This window comes from Pleurodeles waltl, chromosome 8 (genome assembly GCF_031143425.1).
Source record: "Pleurodeles waltl isolate 20211129_DDA chromosome 8, aPleWal1.hap1.20221129, whole genome shotgun sequence".
Lineage (NCBI taxonomy): Eukaryota > Metazoa > Chordata > Amphibia > Caudata > Salamandridae > Pleurodeles > Pleurodeles waltl.
Genome location: NC_090447.1, coordinates 1,509,288,109 through 1,509,308,604, shown reverse-complemented (window position 1 = coordinate 1,509,308,604; position 20,496 = coordinate 1,509,288,109). Strand labels below are relative to the sequence as shown.

Below are 20,496 nucleotides of genomic sequence, written 5' to 3'. Positions count from 1 at the left end.
TCTCTCCCTTGGAAGCGTTAAAAAGCGAAGAGCCCGGCGTGCTTTGGTGTAGGACCATATAAAATTACTAGTATGCCCTTCCATTTGCTTAAACCATTCCTGCCCAATTTCTAATTATATAGTTCTACAAAAGTATAGCACTTTAGGTAGAAAGGTCTTTTTAATCACATTACAGCGTCCCATCAGCGAGAGATGTAAATTATTGATACAGTACAGGTCCTTCTTGGCTTTTGTTAAAACCGGGGCCAGGTTTATTTCTACTATCTCATCAAGTTTAGCCATCAGCTTGACTCCTAGATATTGGACCTGAGTCCTTTTGCGCTTATCCTTGAAGATTGTCCAGCCATTAGCTAGTATTTGACATTTAGTTTTATTCATTAAATAACCGGACACCATTCCAAACCGTGCATCCTCATGTTCTCTTTCCTTTGAAGCGGTCGTGGGGTCAGTTGTAACGACCGCAATATCATCTGCATAGGCAAGTATTTTTGTGCTGCCCCCTATCAATTCCACTGGGCTGATCAGCTTATTTTTAAGCAACTTCCTAATCAAAGGGTCGATATATAGGGCAAACAGCAAAGATGAACACGGACAACCCTGCTGTGTACCTCTCTGAATAATATTGGGAGCTGATTTTAACCCTGCTACTTGCATAGTGTGGTAGGGTTATGATAAAGCTGCTGAATCGTCTTAATAAACCCAGGGCCGATGTTGTTTACATCGTCCATAGGAAGGACCAATGGACCCGATCAAATGCTTTTTCCGCGTCAAGCAGTATAACTGCCATTGGGAGCTTAGCCACAGCCCTGGCGTCCAACAGTGTAATAACACGTCTGATATGATCGGCTGCGCCTTTTCCAGGGATAAACCTGTGCTGCCACGAAGATACAAGATACAAGATTAGAAATCACTGAGCTTAATCGACTAGCCAGTATCTTAGCATACATTTTGGCATCACTGTTAATTAAAGAAATTGGGCGATATGAACCCGGTAGATGCGGCTCCTTAACTTTTTTCAAAAAGACTGTTATCTTAGCCTCTTCCTATGAAGTCGGTTGTCGGGACCCTGTCTGTATTTCAAGAAATAAACTGAGTAGTTCCTTCTATAATTCTAAAATAAAGGTTTTATAGAACTCAAGGGGAATCTGATCTACCCCGGTTGCTTTGCCACTTGCCAGGGCGCTGATTGCTATGCCAATTTCCTTGGCTGTCACAGGGGCTTCCAGCTCACTCTTATCTCCCTCCTGCAGCTGTCCCAGCGGAATATTCACCATATTTAATCCGTAAATTGAGCAAATTGTGAATTTGGACCCTCTAGCCAGACATTCCAGCAGACCCACCCAACCTGATTTATCCGTAAACTGTTTTACAACCACTAGGGACATAATTTGTGTAAGTATGGCCACCTAGTAGTAGTGTTCTGGTTTGGATGTGCCACTAGCTTCCATCCAGGAAATTCCATCAAATGCTTCTGCCCGCCTACAATATGTGTCTCCTGCATACAAATAATATCGGCCTTGAAGGCCTTGAAGGCTTCCCTTACCAGCTGGCGTTTTTTACTATCATTGAGCCCACAGACATTCACTGTAGCTATATGCATTTTACTTTCCTGACCCATATTTTAGTCATCTTCTCTCATACCCTGCCTGGGCCAACCACATGATCTTTTCAAATTCTGCGTTAAAGAAACCCCTCGCATTATTGCCGTCCTCCCCACTGTGTGTCACTTTACACCCTCTCCCCCCTCCCTGATCAATCCCGACCCCCTCCCCTCAAAACCAACCCTCCCCTCCCTATACCACCCTCCTACCCAAAACCCTGCAAATAGAATCGCCAGGCCACTAGGCCTGTAAGATGGAAGTCATCCACCCCACCAGCCCAGCCCGCTAATAAAACCAACAAAATTCTTCTCCACCACAACAGTTCCCACCTATTACACTAGCAGCAATCAAGGTGGAAGAAAAGGACAAAAGGAAAAAAAAAGAAAACACACAACACAAAAAAAATCAGCAAAAATGAGCGGGCCTCCCTTTATACAAAAACATAATTGCCTACTAAATGTTCAACCCCCCTTCCCCTAATCACCCTAATCACCCAGACTCATAGATAAATTTAATTTCCACCACTGTTGCTGCTTCTTATTAGCTGCAAATATTCTCCTGCTTTAATTTCGGACACAAAAGTCTGTGTCGTTGATTTGTAGATGATTTTTAACCGAGCAGGCTTAGAAGATACGATTCCACCCCTACCTCCTGAAAAGGTGCAATCAACTGCCTCAACCGCCACCGTCTCTCTACTGTAGCATGTGCAAAGTCTGGTCTTGAAAAAAAAGATACTCCCTCTACATTGTCATTAAGTTGGGCCGGGTGTTTTCAAACACTATCTGCCGCAGCAAGAATTTACCAAAGTATATAATAATAGCCCTCGGATAGTTCTGTCCTTTACTGATATCAGATATATATATTTTTTTTTAAACAGTGGAAATCGATGCACTCTCTGAATCTCTGTCTCCCAATTCCGTTCAAGAAGATCTGGGAAAGCTTTCTTAAATAACGACACTATGTAGGCCCTGGTGTCTTGCCTCTCCAGGCCCTCTGCTATGCCCAAAATCCGGAGATTGTTCCACCGCTGGCGGTTCTCTGCATCCTCTAGTTTCCACTGCATATCCATAATTTGCTGTCCCTGCGTGTCCGTTTGTGTAACTGTAGCCTTAACCTCTGTCTCCAGCGCATCAGTGCGAGTCTCCATTGAGGTAATACGAGTACTTATATCCTGACAGGACTTTACCACTCTTTTAATAGAAGACTGCAGTTGTCTGTTCACAATTTCAGCCTTCCTGCTCTCCTTCTGAGCTTGTTCATGGTTATGTACCATAGTATGGTAAATAAGTTCCAGCGAGGGGGCCCCGGCCTGTTCTGAGAGCCACATTATAGATCCTGTTGGGGTATCATTAGAAATGTAAATCTTTGAAAATGCCTGCTGGGTGGCCGTATCATCCCATTGAAATTCACCTACGCCTTCTTGATCGTTTGGCTGTACCCCCCTAGGCATTGTCCCTGGGTTACCCCCAATACTAAGCCGTTCAGTTGATTTCCTTCTGCAAGTCAGTTTGTTCGACCCCCTAATACTGGCCAGAGAGCTGCATTCTGAATCCATATCTGTTAATGGGATCTCTTCATCTGAATCCTTTGACTGGTCAGATAGGGAAAAACAAACTCTCTGCAGTGCCTGCTTGTCCAAAATCACCTTTAGCCCCCAATAGCTTATCCTTCTTCCCCCTATAACTGAAGCTCAATGCTTTAAATTCAGATGTTGGTTTTTTTTTTTGCGCATCCGCGATCTGTTGTAGTGTCTCATTTTTAGTTAAGCTGCAGGTCCCTGCACCGCTATTGGTCTCTCTCAGCTCAGTGTTTCCCTCCCTCAGCAGCCGGGAGTTGGTCATATCAACGTCCCACAGGGGACCCCCCTTCCTACCACCACTTTTTATAGGGTCATACCTGTCTCAACCAGACTGTCCGTCCCTCTGGCCACCTTTCCTGTAGAAAGTGTCCGGTCGCCGTTGTCTTCCAAGGGGCCAGCTCGATCATTACATGGTTCCTTTTGAGGGGGTGTCCGTTTTATCTTCCCTATTTGTTTAAACATTGCAGGGACCTGTGCAGCATTCCCCGATGGTCTTTCCATAGCCGGCGCACCTTGCTGTGCTCCTTTTCCTTGAGCGCCAGTTCGATCTTTTAGAGGGGCAGCTAGCTGTTTTTTCTCTCTCTTCACCGTGGTGGCCTTCAGGCTGGGCTTCCCCCGTAGCATCCGGGGAGTCTTTATAGCTTTGGGCGCCATTAAGAGCCAGGCAAACAGTGCCGTGACTCTGGTGTGGGTACAGCAACCCGCAAACAACAAGCAGGACAGCGACCGCACCAGCGTGGCTCAGGCAGCCGTGAGCCGGGCTAAGCGGTGCACGGCGCCCCTTGCCGCGCACCGCCCTCCCAACAATTGTACCGCGCACTGCCCGGAAAACACGGCTGTTGCTCCAGGACTGTCTGCAATCATGCAGCGCGGCATATGCGGGCGAACAGCGAGAGCCGCCGTGGAAGTCGTAGACAAGCGGGGCGGGCTGGAAAGCTGGTCCGAATCAGCCAGATCTACCGGCCGCCATCTTAGATCCCCAAGATCCCATTGAGGCGGTGGTTCTCGATTGATATCAGCGGGGAGTGATCAAAGTGTGAAATGGCTTCACAGCAGAGGACTATGCTCCTTCTGGACTATGGGTATCTTTATACTAAATCCTTCACTACTACTTCCTTAAGAGATTTGCCTTGACCAAAATGTTTGTTATTTTTACCAGGCTTGTAATTGTACAAAGTATTTGTGATGTACTTTCATCTGGAGAAGTTCATCAGGACAAATTAATGCATTCAGACAAATATTTGGTTTAATGAAGGGTGTATACATAGAATATTTGCATTTCTAACTGTGTTATTTTCTCTGTTGTTTCCAGCATATTTATTAATGATTATAACATTTTAGGTCTGGGTGTTTGACCACATAGCATCCTCATCTATCCAAAGAGTTTGGTTTGGGTTCACCCTTTTTTAACCCCTGTCTTTTTTGATCAGTCTCTTTCAGCCATTGGTTTGAGACTTTATCAATCAAAACCTAGCCCGGCCCAGAGGAGCCCAGCACGGTTGTTTGTACTTTTGTTCACAAGTTTGTGATTGTAATCACATGCAGGATGTGTGACATACATTCGTCTGGACTCTAAAATATGTTTTGCATAGCATATTATTGCATATAAATAAAATATTTACATTTCTAATTTTGTGTTTTTTCCTGTGCTGTTACATAATATGTACCATTCTATCATTATAGTTTTTGACAAATTAGCTCTCTAATATATTAAGAGTAGACTTTGGGCCCAGACTCTTTCAGCCATTGGTTTGAAACTATGTCAAACACATTGTGGCTCAGCCCAGTAGAGTATTGCTGTCTCACCTCATGTTATTGGCTGTCGGGCATATTCTGATTCCTATGAGGGACTATTTCACCAACACAGGCCTCTTATTTGGTTCCGTGTAGCTCGTTCCCACACTTTCCTCTTTCCCCCTTTTGAGTCTGCTCTTGGTTGATCCATCTCCACAGCCCCACTTTTCCGTGTGTCACTCCTAATTCGTCCTGCTCACACCCCTCTCTTGTTTCTTCCTACAGCCCCTGTCTCTTTTCCCTGTCTGTCGTTCTTTGTTCCTTCCACTTCTCCTTCTTGTTCGCCGACCCAGTCTCTCCCTCTTTCCCCTCTGTGTCCCTCCTCCTTCTTACCAAGGACAGCTTGTCAGAGCTCCCAGTGGCTTCTCACCATGTCTGCCCAAATGAATGAGGGTCTAGAATGAAGTCTCCTTTGCCTTCGGTGCATTCCTATTTAGTTTGTATGTAAAATGAAGGCCAGGTGACCAGAAAGTCTTGATTGTAGTCCTTCTTTTGTTTCTATAACGTAGAGGGAAAAGAGCTATAATTAAGGCTTCCTTACACTCCAACCTACATTTCATGTAGAAACAAAAACACAGGAGTATAATGATGGCAGGGAACGTTCTTTTGTCTGGCTGTAATATGCCTCTACTTGTTAGCACAACAGACTTTGGCGGTCATTCTGACCCTGGCGGTCAAAGACCGCCAGGGCGGAGGACCGCAGGAGCACCGCCGACAGGCCGGCGATGCTCCAATGGGGATTCCGACCGCGGCGGTAAAGCCGCGGTCGGACCGGCAACACTGGCGGGCTCCCGCCAGTGTACCGCCGCCCCATTGAATCCTCCAAGGCGGCGCAGCTTGCTGCGCCGCCGAGGGGATTCCGACCCCCCCTACCGCCATCCAGATCCCGGCGGTCCGACCGCTGGGATCTGGATGGCGGTAGGGGGGGTCGCGGGGCCCCTGGGGGCCCCTGCAGTGCCCATGCCACTGGCATGGGCATTGCAGGGGCCCCCGTAAGAGGGCCCCTAAATGTATTTCACTGTCTGCTGCGCAGACAGTGAAATACGCGACGGGTGCAACTGCACCCGTCGCACAGCTTCCACTCCGCCGGCTCGATTCCGAGCCGGCTTCATCGTGGAAGCCTCTTTCCCGCTGGGCTGGCGGGCGGCCTGAAGGCGACCGCCCGCCAGCCCAGCGGGAAAGTCAGAATTACCGCCGCGGTCTTTCGACCGCGGAACGGTAACCTGACGGCGGGACTTTGGCGGGCGGCCTCTGCCGCCCGCCAAGGTCAGAATGAGGGCCTTTGTCCAGTTGTCTTGGCCAATGCTCATTATAACAGGAGGTAGATTTTTCATTTTGATGGTTTCAAAAATGCTTGCATTGAAAGTGATACAAACCTTTGGAACAAAAGCCTTCAAGCCTAGTAACCTATCAATGAAACCAAAACTAAAATGTGTGTGCGCAGCACAGTTAACTTCACTCTTTTTTTATTTCTCAGGGAAAAAAAAAATATTTCATCCCATCAGGCCAAGCTCAGGTCGGCCCCATAACATCAAGCACATGCACCCAAAAGAGATTTTCCAAGCACCAGGCACTATAGCGGCACTCCCTCCTAAACCTGATGCGTCAACTGTGGTTCATTTCTTAGAAATGAATGTAAAACACGATTTTAAAAGACATTGGGGGTCATTACAAGCTTGGCGGGCGGCGGACCCCATTACGACATCCCCGCTGGGCCGGCGGGCGCAAACCAAGTTTACGCCCGCCGGCCCAGCGGGGATGAGGCCGCAACATAGGAGCCGGCTCCTAATGGAGCCGGCGGTGTTGCGGCCGTGCGACGGGGGCAGTAGCACCCGTCGCGCTTTTCACTGTCTGCTATGCAGACAGTGAAAAGCTGGCCGGGGCCCTGTTAGGGGGCCCTTGCACTGCCCATGCCAGTGGCATGGGCAGTGCAGGGGCCCCCAGGGGCCCCAGGACACCCCTTACTGCCAGCGTCTTCCAGGCGGTGCAAACCGCCAGAAACAGGCTGGCGGTATGGGGGTCATAATCCCCAGGGCAGCGCTGCTTGCAGCGCTGCCCTGGCGGATTATCACCGCCGGGGCAAAAACGGCAGGAAACCGCCGGCCCCGGCGGTGCGACCGCGGCGATACCACCGCGGTCGTAATACGGGTCTCCGTACCGCCAGCCTGTTGGCGGTACGGACGCCACATTCCCCCTGGCGGTCTCTGACCACCAGGGTCGTAATGACCCCCATTGTGTCATTAATGAGTTCGTCGGGCCTTGATTTAAAATTCCTCTTATTTTTTGGGAATGCATTCTTTTTCCAAAAGTGAGCTTAGTACAATGATCACTACAGAGTGCTACCGGTCTGATATTGGGATATTATAAGGCCACAACGGGTAAGCAACTGCTACAAATCAATAATTGTTTTGAAATGTAAATAATTAACGTAGCACTCATTCGAGCAAGAGTACTTGAGCGTCTCATGAGGAACATAAGATGTCCTCATGGGATGAAAACTAAAAGGACTATTAAAAAAACACATGAGTTTGTCAAAACACAGCAGAGAGTTGGAACTCAGCAATTAACAATATGCAGCTGACCAAGTGAACATTTTAAATTCAGGATTGGTCGTCAGTGTGGATTGAATAACATTCCCATAATGATGTGGGAAATAATTAAGAAATACAATTTAACTACTAACGGAAGCACGTATTTGGAAAATACACAAATTATGAGTTTAGATATAGGCGAGTGGTATAAACACCAGGTATTTGAATTATACTGAATACCATAACGAAAGGCAATTTTCTGCAACAGAGTTTACTTTACAATTACTCACAATTCTATGCCTTGATTTACTTGGATATGCCTCGTGCAAATCCAGTGAGAAATTAGTAGCCCTCGCGGGAACAATTACCCAGCTACAGGGCCATTAATAAAGCCTTGTTCAATCAGGGGCGTGGCCTGGTCGTTAATACTTGGGGGAGGGGGAGGGTTGGCTTTAGGTCTTCCAACAATCATGCTGGCATGTCAGGCTAAACCACACCCTAGGAGAAGCATGGCTAGAGAGGAGTTTAAGGGGGTGGCGGAAGGGGAGGCCAGTGCCGGTTGTAAGGGGTGCTTAAAACACAATGGGCCTGATTCTAACTTTGGAGGACGGTGTTAAACCGTCCCAAAAGTGGCGGATATACCACCTACTGTATTACGAGTCCATTATATCCTATGGAACTCGTAATACGGTAGGTGGTATATCCGCCACTTTTGGGACGGTTTAACACCGTCCTCCAAAGTTAGAATCAGGCCCAATGTTTTGTGAAATAACCACCGTTTTTAAGCGCTTCATAACAGAGATGAAAGAGAGAACGAGAGTGTGTGTGTGTGTGCGCGTGCGTAAAAAAAACCTCCCAGGTAAAATCCGACAGACTCCTCACCATACCCGACTGAAAACACCTGTACCCAACTATTTACTAGTGAATAGATTTATTACAGGGGGTGTTAACACCCTAAACGCCCCCCCCCCCCAAGCTACGACCCTAAGTTCAGTATATTTAGAGCAGATATTCTGAAGCACCGGATTGAGCCAGACCTATCACCCTCTGGCTTTTAACTTGGCTTCCGGTTTGTTGTCTTCTGTGTGTCAGGGCCAGCTAAGGGCCTTTACCGGTTGTTATGGACTGCCTTCCAAGGAACCTGATTGGTTGTCCTACTCTCAACATGTGTCAACAGTGTGATTGCCTGTGATGCACAATGTGATAGGACAGGAGACGTTTTAAGGCATGGGCAAAGTGGGCTCTGGCCCCGGGCCCCAGTCCTTCAGGGGGCCCCTGATAGAGCCAGCTCTGTTCTGCAGAGAGTCTTTCCCTGGAGAACTTGAATAGTTCCTAAACAATTTGTTTTAAGTATAGATTTTCTCTCATTTATTTTTAATGTCAGTGATATGTGAGAGTCTATTATAGAAAGTTTGTAGAGAAACGTTGAGTTTATGTTCCATGCAGCATCCATAAAAAAGTTTCTTTTAGATCAAAACAATACCTGACACTGGAGAAAAGGGAGGGAATCAGAGAGATTATTTGCAGTGATATTAGTGAGCTGCAGCTGTGTGACAATATTATCTTTATCCCTGAATATAAGGTTTAAACACATTTAGAATGTGGCCCAGTGTGTCTGTTCACTGTCAATGACCTGGCCAATGAGGGCATGAAAGAGCTGAAACTGGATCATAAATTCAAAGCTGTTCCAAACAGGGGTCCACAAAATATGTTTGGCCCAGGGACACCAAATCCTTAAGATGTTCCTGGGAAAGGTAATTGATCCAGTACAGTTTACCCACTTACTCTGAGCCTACTGCTAATATCCACATCAGTGGTTTGTACGACCCCGTGCACTACTTTTACAATTTAGTTCACCGCCGTTAGAGAGAGAGCCCAACATGGCCTAGGTTGTGTCCAGAGGGAGTGCTTGCCTATTATACATACAGAGACTCAATAAAAGAAGTGTCCCTTTAGTTGATGTAAAATGCTTTAGATTGATTTGCATTTATCCAGTTTTTGTCCAACAAGAGCAAATCAGATGGATTGGGCACAATGATGAGCACGTTATGTCAGAAGAATGATTGTTGTCCTCTTTGTGTTTCAGGAAGCCTCAAAGATGGAATCCGCGTTGAAACCGGGATCAAAAGAGCAAGGAGTCTGTTGAATCTTCCAGTCTGTTATGGCGAAAGGCACTGAAGAGATTCCTTTGCCAGTCACGACAATGTTCGTTGATCAGTAGACATGTCCCCCAATTCTGCCGCAATCCATCAAAGGGAGAGGAAGCTCATGCTTGTCACCGAGACTCTGCCTTCGTCCCCCCCGGCTTCGTCAATACCTTGATGGTGCTACCTGTGTGTGAAATGATGAATCTGTTCTGCTGCTGCTTGGTCCTCCTGGGTTTCGCGGCATGGAACACAACCGCCTACGGTCCAAATCAAAGAGCACAGAAGAAAGGAGACATCATCCTTGGAGGCCTCTTTCCCATACATTTTGGTGTGGCTGCTAAGGACCAGGATTTGAAATCGAGGCCAGAATCCGTGGAGTGCATAAGGTAAGATGAACAACTTAATGTAAAGAGTTAGTGCGCATGCCTTGTTCTGAGTGCCACGGTCAATATTCAGTTGTCCAAACATACATTTCAAGGTTAGAAGAAATTTCACTAAAGTCTGTGTTTTTTAACCATACAATTTTCTCTAGGTATTGCCTCAAGGAATTTGAGGAGGGAAAACAGCCTGGAAACATGTAGTTTTAACCCAAAGGATAAAGTTAATCCTGCTTGTAATCCCTGGTTCTGACAAATGGGAGATGTTCCCATCTGGGAGGAAAAAGCACAAAGTTGTACCTCCAGACAGTACCAACCAGCTCGTAATAAAGATGCCGAGCGGAAGATGCAAGACATAGGGGCTGACTAAAGAGCCCCTAGCACCTCCTTGCGACACAAGCGTAATTTTTTATGCTAATGTGGCCCAGGACAAAATCGCAGCACCAAATTTACAAAGTAGTGCAATGCATGAATTGCGCCACTTTGTAACCCTTTGTGCTACATTATGCCTGCGCCAGGCATAATGTATGCAAAGGGGGCATTCCCCCATTAGGGAGGCCGGAAAAATGGCTCAAACGAACCTCAGAGATTTCTTTACGTCATATTTTTGGGCACTTTTAATACCTACTCAGAGCAGGCGTTAAAAGGAGGCTCCCATTGATTTCAGTGGGCCTCAATGGGCATTGCAGGATTAGCATCAGAATTTTTACGCTAATCCTGCAAAGCGCCAAACTAGCATAAAAAATTCTGATGTTAATTCCCTAACTACCGCCATGGTGTGCCGTATAATAAATACGGCTCACACATGGTGGCATTAGGGGGGTGCTAGTGGGGTGCAAGAAAAGTGGCGCTGCACTAGGTGCAGCGCCACTTGTCATAAATCTGCCCCATAGTGCCTAATTTAGAGTTTGGCTGACGGATTACTCTGCCACAAACGTGACGGATATCTCATCCACCGAATTACAATCTCCATAGGCTAGTATGGGATCATAATACGGCAGACGGAATATCTGTTATGTTTGTGACAGAGTATTCCCTCCGCCAAGACCTAAATCACGTCCATAGTTATGTTTTGCCTTTTGTTAGATAATTTTATTTTTAATAGTCGAAGAGGTGGTTGGTGTTCCGAATTATGTTTTCCTCTGCGATCTAACCACCAGGCCATCTGCCCAGATCTCTAGTGGCAAATGCTACCTTTGATGGTGACCAGAGGTCTATTACCCTGGGTCGACTTGAAGGATAAACAATGATCTTAAGATCCTATCTTTCTGGAGTTCTTATTTCCATTTTCTTGGTGTAGTGGGAGAATTGGGGTGAGGAAGTAAGATTGTTTTTTTATTCCAAATTTACCTAAGACAGCAGTATCAGAGTTAGCTAGTCCATCAGATTCAGATATTACAGGATCAGTAAACTTCTAGAGCTGACATTCAGCCTCACATGTATTCACTTGCCCTCCAGGGCTGCTGGTGATGAAAAGAATAGTATCTACTATTATAAGACTTACTTTTATGTATCTAACCTGGGAAGCTACTTTGTATCTGAGAGAGAAAATCCATCTGTACTTCACTAGATAGTCTCTGGTATTAATTGACCATGGCCCTCATGAGGTTCCAAAGTGCCAGTTCATGTAAACAGGCGGATTAACATAGCCCAGGCTCAAAAGCTCTGGGATGAGCATCACCGAACGTCCACCATGCTTGTCTAGTTCAGAAATCAGTGGAATGTTCCTCACTAGCCAATTGGCCAGTGGTTCCTTGAAAAAATGTTATTATTTGTTGAGAGGGTGAGAGCCCCACTTAAAGCAATGCAATCCTTGTCAGGGTGGGCCAGAAAAGTCACTAAATGAAAAGGTGCTTAACCTTTTGCTAACTTGGCATAAAAGCAGTCAGGCTTAACTTAGAGGCAATGTATAAGGTATTTATACTGCATTTAAACAGTCATAAAGTGAAAACACAACACAGAACAAATCCCAATCCAATTAAAAAGTAAAGTAAAAAGTAGTAAATAAAATGACACCAAAGCAACAAAAATTTGTTCAGTAGAACTGGAGTTATGAATTTGTAAAGTCTCAGGTAAGAATAGCATCCAGAAGCACAAAGCAGCACTCAAGGTTATCTGGTTGTGTTGGACCGGGTCACAGTCATAAGTTTAGGCCAACTGCGATGGAGACAGGGACCAGGTTCATCCCGCTGAAGTTGTTACCTCCTCAAATTCCAAGTCCACATAAGGAGCCTTGGCTGGAGCTTTGCATTGGCAAGGTCAATGGTGCAAGGAACGGTCATTAATGGACCATCACACTGGTGGTTATGTTATGTTATGTCATATTGATTTGTATGGTGCATTAATCACCCAAGAGGATATCCAGGGGCTTGGGCAGGTATGTAGTTGTGAGGTGCCCAAGGTACTTACTGGAAGAGCCAGGTCTTCAGCCTCTTGCAGAACTCAGAAAGTCAGGAGGAGGCTCAAATGTGTTGAGGGAGGTTGTTACATGTCTTGTGTGCGATGTAGGAGAATAAGCGACCTCCAGTTTTGCTTTTGGCGATGCGGGGAATGTGTGCGAGTGAAAGTGAAGCAAAGCGTAGGTGTTTGGTGGGTTGGTGAAAGTGTATGCAGCTGTTCAGGTATTCTGGTCCTGTGTTGTGTAGGGCGTTGTATGTGTGCGTGAGAAGTTTGAGTTGGCTGCGCTTCTGAATGGGGAGCCAGTGAAGCTTCTTGAGGTGTGGTGTGAGGTGGGTGTAGCGTGGGAGGTCAACTATGAATCTTGCAGAGATTTTCTGGATAGTCTGGAGTCTGTGTAGGAGTTGCTTGGCTATTGCAGCATCCAGAGCGTAGCTGTAGTCCAGTCTGCTAGCGAGGAGTGCTAACATGATGGTCGTTCTGATGTTGGGAGGCAACCGTCTGATGATCTTTCATAGCATGTGTAGAATATGGAAGTAGGAGTTGCACACTGCATTGACTGGAACCATCATGTTGAGCTTGTGTAGGATGATCCCTAGATTTCGTGCGTGGTCTGTGGGTGTTGGTACTATCGCTGACGCCACCAGGTGGAGTCCCATGGGGAGGTCTTATTGCCAAAGACCAGTACTTCTGTCTTGTTGGAGTTGAGCTACAGGCAGTTTGTTTGCATCCAGTCTTCTACCATGGTCATGCACTCGATGAACTTCGTCCTGGTGGTGGCTGTCTTGTCCATCAGGGAGAAGATGACACAGTTGAGACAGGCAGTTGCTGTTTGGCACAAGGAGCAAGTTGGCTTCAAAACTTTGTGTTGGCAGGAGACACGGTGATCGCTGCTAATGCGAGGAGCCCACTTGCTGTCGCAAAGAGCTTCAAACCTCTAGATTTTCACCTGGAGTGCAGTTTTATGTAGATATGAGACAAGGGGAGTACATTCTGATGTCAGCCAACAGTCCAGGACCTGTGGTGCACCTCTTGGGTATCAGGACCCACACCAGCAGAGGCAGGAAGCATGGTTCAGGCAGGTCCAGGTGGTGCTGCTGAGCTGGATGGACAGCTACAGGGACAATTCAGGAAGCTTGTTGTGTCCCTGTAGCTCCAACAGGAGGTCAACCAGCTGTCCCTTGGAGTCTCATTTGGGGGGTTCCTCGGTTCAAGGCAAGTTGGTCAGGTCTTCCTTCTTCAGACAGCAGGGCAGTCATTCTTCTGAATCTTCTACAGGTCCAGGAGTGTTCTGATGAGAAGTTCATAAGATGCCACATTTATACTCCGGGACAGCCTTTTTGTTGGGGGAAATTCCTTGCTTATTCCCAAACTGGCTGTGGTCAGTTCTTCCCCTTGTTTAGTTCCAAACAGTGTAGGGTGACAAAGGCAAGGACAGACCTGGTGTCAGATTGCTCTGTGTGTCCTCTGCTCTGTGTATGATCAGAGCAGGGTACAACTCCTCACCAGACATCCTGTAAGGAAGAACCACTTCCTCCATACCTTGGCTCCATTTATCCCCATGTCTGGGAGGAATATACAAAACACCTCACAAGAGCCTTTCACAATCATTCGACTCTGGACACTGTCAGAAAAGTGTAATCATAAAAATGCCAAATTTCTAATAGTGGCACTTTCAGGATAGCAACTTAAAATTCAAATTTACCATTAAGGAGGATTTTCAATTGCAATTCAGATGAGTGGAAGAAGCATTTATTTATCAGTTCCCAAACTGAAGTTATTATTTCTTAAGAGTAATAAGGTAACCCAGTGTTAGTCTATGAAGAGATAGCCTTACAACAGTGAAAAACAACTCAAGGAGTAGAAACGTAAGGAGGTGTGAAATATAAGTACACATGCCTCACATTTTAATTACCATGCACCCTGCTCCAAGAGCCTTTAGGGCCTACCTAAGGGATGGCGTACAAGCACTAAAAAGGAAGATTTAGAATTGGCAAAGGGTTTATTTTCCCAGGTAGAAATGCTAGTTTAAAACTGCACTGCAGGCTGAAGTGGTAGCCTGAGACATGTTTTACAGTTTTACCTTAGCGGGTGGCTGCTTACCACTAGTAGCGTTTAATTTAGGGGCCCTGGGTACATGTAGTACCATTTACGAAGGACTTATAAGTAAATTAAATGTGTCTATTAGGTGTATGCCAATTTTACCATGTTTAAGGGAGAGAGACAAGCACTTTACTATTGATTAGCATGGGTAGACCCAGAGTCCTAACGCCAACAAAAACAATTTCAGTAAAAACAGGAGGATGAAGGCAAAAAGACTAGGGAATATCACGCCAAGGATGTCAGGCCTAGCATTCCAAACCTGGGGTCCATGGCGCCTACTCAGGAGTCTGTGAGTGTTTTAGAGTGTTTAGTACACAGTTCTCTATCATAACTGCAGAGTCTCTACAGTCATAAACTTACTATTGCAGGCCTATCTTTTTATGTACGGAGTTCTCCACCCTGACTGCAGAGTCTCCACTCTCGTAAATTTACTATTACCACATATTTTGTGAATTGCAAAAAAAAACGTAAACTTAAACAACTAGCCCTGCGTGTATTAGGAGTCAAAAAGACAAAGGGCCTGATTACAACTTTGGAGGACGGTGTTAAACCGTCCCAAAAGTGGCGGATATACCACCTATCGTATTACGAGTCCATTATATCCTATGGAACTCGTAATACGGTAGGTGGTATATCCGTCACTTTTGGGACGGATTAACACCTCCTCCAAAGTTGTAATCAGGCCCAAAGTGCTATTCTAGAGTCCAGCATATCACTTTGCCTTTCAGAAATAAATCCAAATTTTGAAAAGCTCAAAAAGCTTTCCAATTATTTTTTTTTATGTTATGTTTGTGAATTAAATAAAATATTTTCTAATTTTTCGAAACTACACTTGTTTTTTTATTTTCATGCATTGTTTTGAGGTTCAAATCATAGAAATTGCTTGGAATGGAGTCCTCCATTCCTACTAGTGATTTAGAGGAGGGTCCTAAGAAGTCAAAAGGTTAGGAACCACTACAGTTGGCTGATAGTACTGTACTGCTGGTTACCTCTGTATTTCTTTATTGTCTGACAGCTCACTGTCTCAAGAAGTTTATATAGATTTAGGTTCATGGATTAGGTGGACATACAAATATTAGATGTTCACAGGGATACAAATTATATACAGTTAGAGACACTACAGTTGTAATTGCATGTAATAGTAATTGCATTATGTAGCGCTTACTACGCCTGACGAGGCGTTAAAACGCTTTATGCTGGGCCACATGCTGCTCCACAAACCAAGGTTAATAGTTCAGTGTTATTTGTTACTGTTGATTTTTTAGGCTTTGTTTTATGTGCTCAAGCAAATCATTTCATCCATGCACTCGGGTTTCTTTGTGGTAGATTAAATGAACCGGAGTTAGGTGTTGTTATTGCTGTAGGGAAGGGTAGTGTAGATGTTTGGTGGGGGTTTTTGATCAGTTAGAGATTGTTGGAGTTTAACCTTTCAAATTGGAGAGGTTGTGATTTTAAATGAACTGTGGACAAATAGCACAAATGCATTAACAGAGATTAAGGCTAACATGCAAGTGGCCTAGAGAAGGCAGTGGCCAGGGAGAAAAAGAGTACAGAAGATGGGAAAGGATGAAAGGGGATCTTTGAAGGAGAGGTGGTAATCAGAAATCTTAAGTAAGATCAGGTCTTCATGCCAGAGTTTACAAATAGAGAGGATGCTCTTTGAGACAGCATGCAATTTGAGGTTGCAAGACTAGACAGAAACAACCAAAGAAACATTATTTGCATGTGAAGACAGTGCTATATTCGGTATCTTTGATAGACACTAGAATCGAGCGAACAGTCTGTCCACCGGTAGGCTAGCGTTAAACCACTGATTCAGTTACAACAGCTAATCAAATCAGGTGTTGGACTCTGCAAATAATGGCTAGGCTCAAACCTTGAAAAGAGATTTTGCAAATGATAGAATGCTAGTATTAATTATAAAGCAAGGTGGGATCCATTTTCCATCTGGGTTGACATGGCACAAGATGGATGACAAGTACATCTTCTCCAGAAATGTATTGCCTGTAACCCTGTGGCTGGAGGGTGAGATCCAGACACTGAAATTGAATGAAGATTTTCTTGGCAAGGGGCCTCTGATCAGAACTCCTGAAACACTGCCCTCTTGTAGGCAATAGGGATGAGGGGTGGAACTGCAGATTCCGTAGTGCATGTTGAAGGGAATCCCTGAGGTGAGGTCTTTTGTCTTTAGGATGGCCTGATGTGAACTAATTCAAAACCCCACCCCTCTTTGTGCCCTTGTTGTGGGTGCTCCAGACTGGAGATTACACTGCTGTGAGGGGCATCACCACACACATACTATGGGGCATATTTACAAGAAAGTGCAGCATCAGCTATGGTGCTCCACTTCTCTTGCACCCCCCTGCAGCCCCTAATGTCACCATGGTAGCACCGTGTTTACAATGCGGTGCCCTATGGCGCACATTACCACAATAGCATCAGAATTGTTGACTAGCCCCAAAAATGATGCCGCTCGTCCAGCAATGAGTGGGGAGGCCCATTGGAAACAATGGGAGCGTCACTTTAACGCCTACCTTGGGCAGGTGTTAAAAATGACGGAAAAAATTGTGCAGTGAAATCTCGTAAATTTCACTGCACCATTTTTCTAGACCTCCTAACAGGGGAACGCACCCTTTACATACATTATGCCTGGGGCAGGCATAACGTGGCACAAGGGTTTATAAAGTGGTGCAATGCAATTGATGCCATGTTAGCATAAAAGAAAATTACGCTAGGGCCGGGCAAGGAGGAGCTAGGGGCTCGTAAGTATGTCCCTATGTCTGAAGAGCAGGCGGGAAAGGACACCTAAATAGAGAACTAAAATAATTCAGGAGTATGAGTCATTAATGTGAAACATAGGTATGAAAGCCACTGTTGTGTGTTTATCAACAGTAGCCTATCAAGATAGGAAAAGAAGTGAAGGCCAGCCTATCCTCACTTCACTTTGTGTTAGCAGTACATGGCTTTGATCCCAATGTGTTCAATGACTTCAGTTTTCAGCTCTCACCCTCTGATACCCCTGCCTGCATTAAGGGTTAAGAAACATGGGGACATCAGGGCAGGTCTCAGCATTAATGTTGCCTTACCCCCACCACACAATCCAACCGGTTACCTCCATAATTCTTCTGCTTGTTGCAGAAGGAGGTCCCAGCAGGGACAGTCATGCCACTGCATGGCTGGATGGCAAGAGACTGTGAGGGTAAGTCATCCTAAATTGGCAGAAAAATGCAAACACAACCCTTATTACTCTTGCACAGCACCACACAACAGAGTTCAGCAAAATACAGCAAGATACATTTTACAAAACAATGACACCACCAAGGTCATACTAATCCCATTCATTTTATCTTTACCTAATATTTTTTACTCTATTTTTCTTGGCTTTACTTTTGTACTTGTCACTTGCTACAGTGCTTAAAGGCTTTGGCAAGAAAATCAAGCTCACAAACAATTATGGCGGCACACTCATGAAATAATCCATTATGTTAATAATTTGCCAAATAAGTGTGATCCTTCTTACGGGCGTTAGGGATTCATCACCCAAGAAATGTTCTCAAAATCAGAAGATTTTCCAGTATATTTTTTTTCTAAAGTGTACTAAGAATCCTTAGGTTTTACAGCAGCTGAATTGATCTGTGTGTATATTTTGACATGACCACCTATTATAATGTTTCAAGATAGATATAACGTCTTTGTTTCACTTTTCTTCTCCAACTGTTTTCATATAATGTTCTTATCCTTCTTTCAAGTTGATTTGTAGTCAAATAGTACTATTGAGAACTTTACTGGAAAGCACAGAATGCCAAAAAGAAAAGTTACACATACATCATACTCTCAGCAGAACAGCAGAGCTATCCTTTGAAGCAGACAGGCTCACACACAAGATACCACTCAGATGACAGAGACTATAAAGGTTTGGACAACCGATATATCTATGAGTTCATACCAAACTTACAGACTCTCGCCTCAGATACTAGAGGAGATGATGGACTGCTATCACATGGGTAATGCAATAACTGCCAGAGCAGCAGGTGCCCTCTGGTACCAATCAAATAACATAAGCAGTGAGTGTCACAAACTCTGGGGGCATCTGTACAGATATTGCTGTCAGAGGTGCAGACATGTTTGAGATGAGAAGGGTTTTGGAATGTTTAGTAATTTGCCCAACTATTTCCACCTCATTCAACCAGTGCAGTTTTACTGAGCTGAGGTAGGTGGCAGCAAACGGTCACTTTCCCTTAGGTGAAAAGAGGCCCTTGCACTGGATCATGCACCAGTCTCTCAATATAATGCACTCGGATGTCCCCTGCTTAATTTCCATTGAGTTTAAAGGTTGCATAGAAGGAGTGTGAAATAAACATGATTGAACTTGGATGTGGATGTGGTCTGTATATGTTTGGTAGTTGAGCTTGAATACTTCCTATTAAGTGTGATTTTGCTCTAAGGTAGTAGTTGAACTGTGTGGAACTCCACATGGTGACACAGGGTTCCTAGAAAACAGTAATCTTGCTTTTACTATCTGCATCTTAGTACTGAAGAATGAGTGTAACCTTCCACCACCGAATCCTGCTACATTTCAAAGTTCAGTTTACCATAATACAGCTAGATTCAGCTCATTTGCAAAAATAAGTCCACAAACTCCCTGCAATTTGAGCACTGTGTATGTTTTTCATGCTTAATTTTTTGTTTTTGTTTTGTACATTTCTAGTACACTGCAGTTATAAAAACAGAAGGGCCAGTCTTGCATTGATTCCCATCCCTCTGTACAGGAAATGTTAAGAGTGATCTTGCGTCCTACTGTCTGTGGGTCTTCTACTCTCAAGCTGTGTCGTTCATGGATCCGGCAGCTGTCCAAAGTTAGGCCTACACCCTAAGGCGCAGCAGCTCAAAAAACATTGTATTTTCCTAAGCAATGTTTTGTCCACACTGAAAGCAGGCGGGGGAAGGTTCTATGGAGATCCCAGCGCTGCACTGGACATCCTGCTCAAATGTCCAACCCTTAGGGTTGAAATAATAAAATATTTTACTTATTTATTTTTCTTATGGCATTTGTCCATCTGTGGAACAGCAGTATATGTAGACAGAAGGGTAAAGATGGTTTAGGGAAATTGTAAACATTCTGAGGTGTAGGTATTATCAAATAAGATTATTTGTAGGTTTCTCTAGAACCTAAGGAAGATGACCTTCAGTCTTAATATAAAGAAGGTTCCATGAAGGTTATACATGTCTGTGTAAGAAGACATCTGACCCTGAGCCTCCTATACGTAGTTTGAGGGATAAAGCCAGTGTGTGATTCTTAGTACAATACGATCCCTGGGCATATTATATTTGACCCTAAAAAATGCCACAATATCATGATTTTAAACCTTTATCATCTCACTTACAGCACTTACTGAACCTACTAAGGTGAAATTTACTTTATGGATATAAAAGGAACATGTACTGAATTTACCATGATGCATTTGGGCTGACTGCATGCTGGAGTATGAGGCAGGGTGCTCTCTTTCTGGTTTTCCTGTTTAAGAAGGCTCCCTTGAGTCACCTTGTAGTGACTACCCAGATCCCTGCTCCCTCTTACCTCTTAAATAATAGAACATCTTGTCTCCAGCCATCTTACCTATTATCAATCACGTTCGGTCTGGTTCCTGTGCTCTCCACTCAACTGAAACGGATCCATCTCACGTAACCAACATCACCATGTCAACTATCACATCACTGATCCTGATTCTAGTTAGTTGATCTGTCGTATTTGATACTGATGCTCATCCCTCTTCTTTCCTACCTTAATGCTGAAGGTGCCACCGGTTCAGCCTTAAATCGGTTTTCCTTTTATCTCTTGTGCGACTCCCTCTCACTAGTTTGAGACTCCAAGCTGTGTCTGCTGACTTAGTTACCTCTCGGTATCCTTCAAGGCATTGTCACCTGCTCTCTCCTTTTGTCTCTACACCACCTCCTGTGGCGACAAAC

At 44.9% G+C, this 20,496-nt stretch overlaps 1 protein-coding gene across 1 annotated transcript in view; it reads left to right on the top strand.

The window, feature by feature from the left end:
* Nucleotides 1–20,496, top strand: part of CASR (calcium sensing receptor) — a 233,786-nt gene that overhangs the window by 69,734 nt on the left and 143,556 nt on the right. The window contains exon 2 of the mRNA XM_069202781.1: nt 9,592–10,038. Within this exon, the coding sequence (XP_069058882.1) occupies nt 9,827–10,038 (212 nt within the window). The 5' untranslated portion in view covers nt 9,592–9,826. The remainder of the gene's footprint in view (nt 1–9,591; nt 10,039–20,496) is intronic.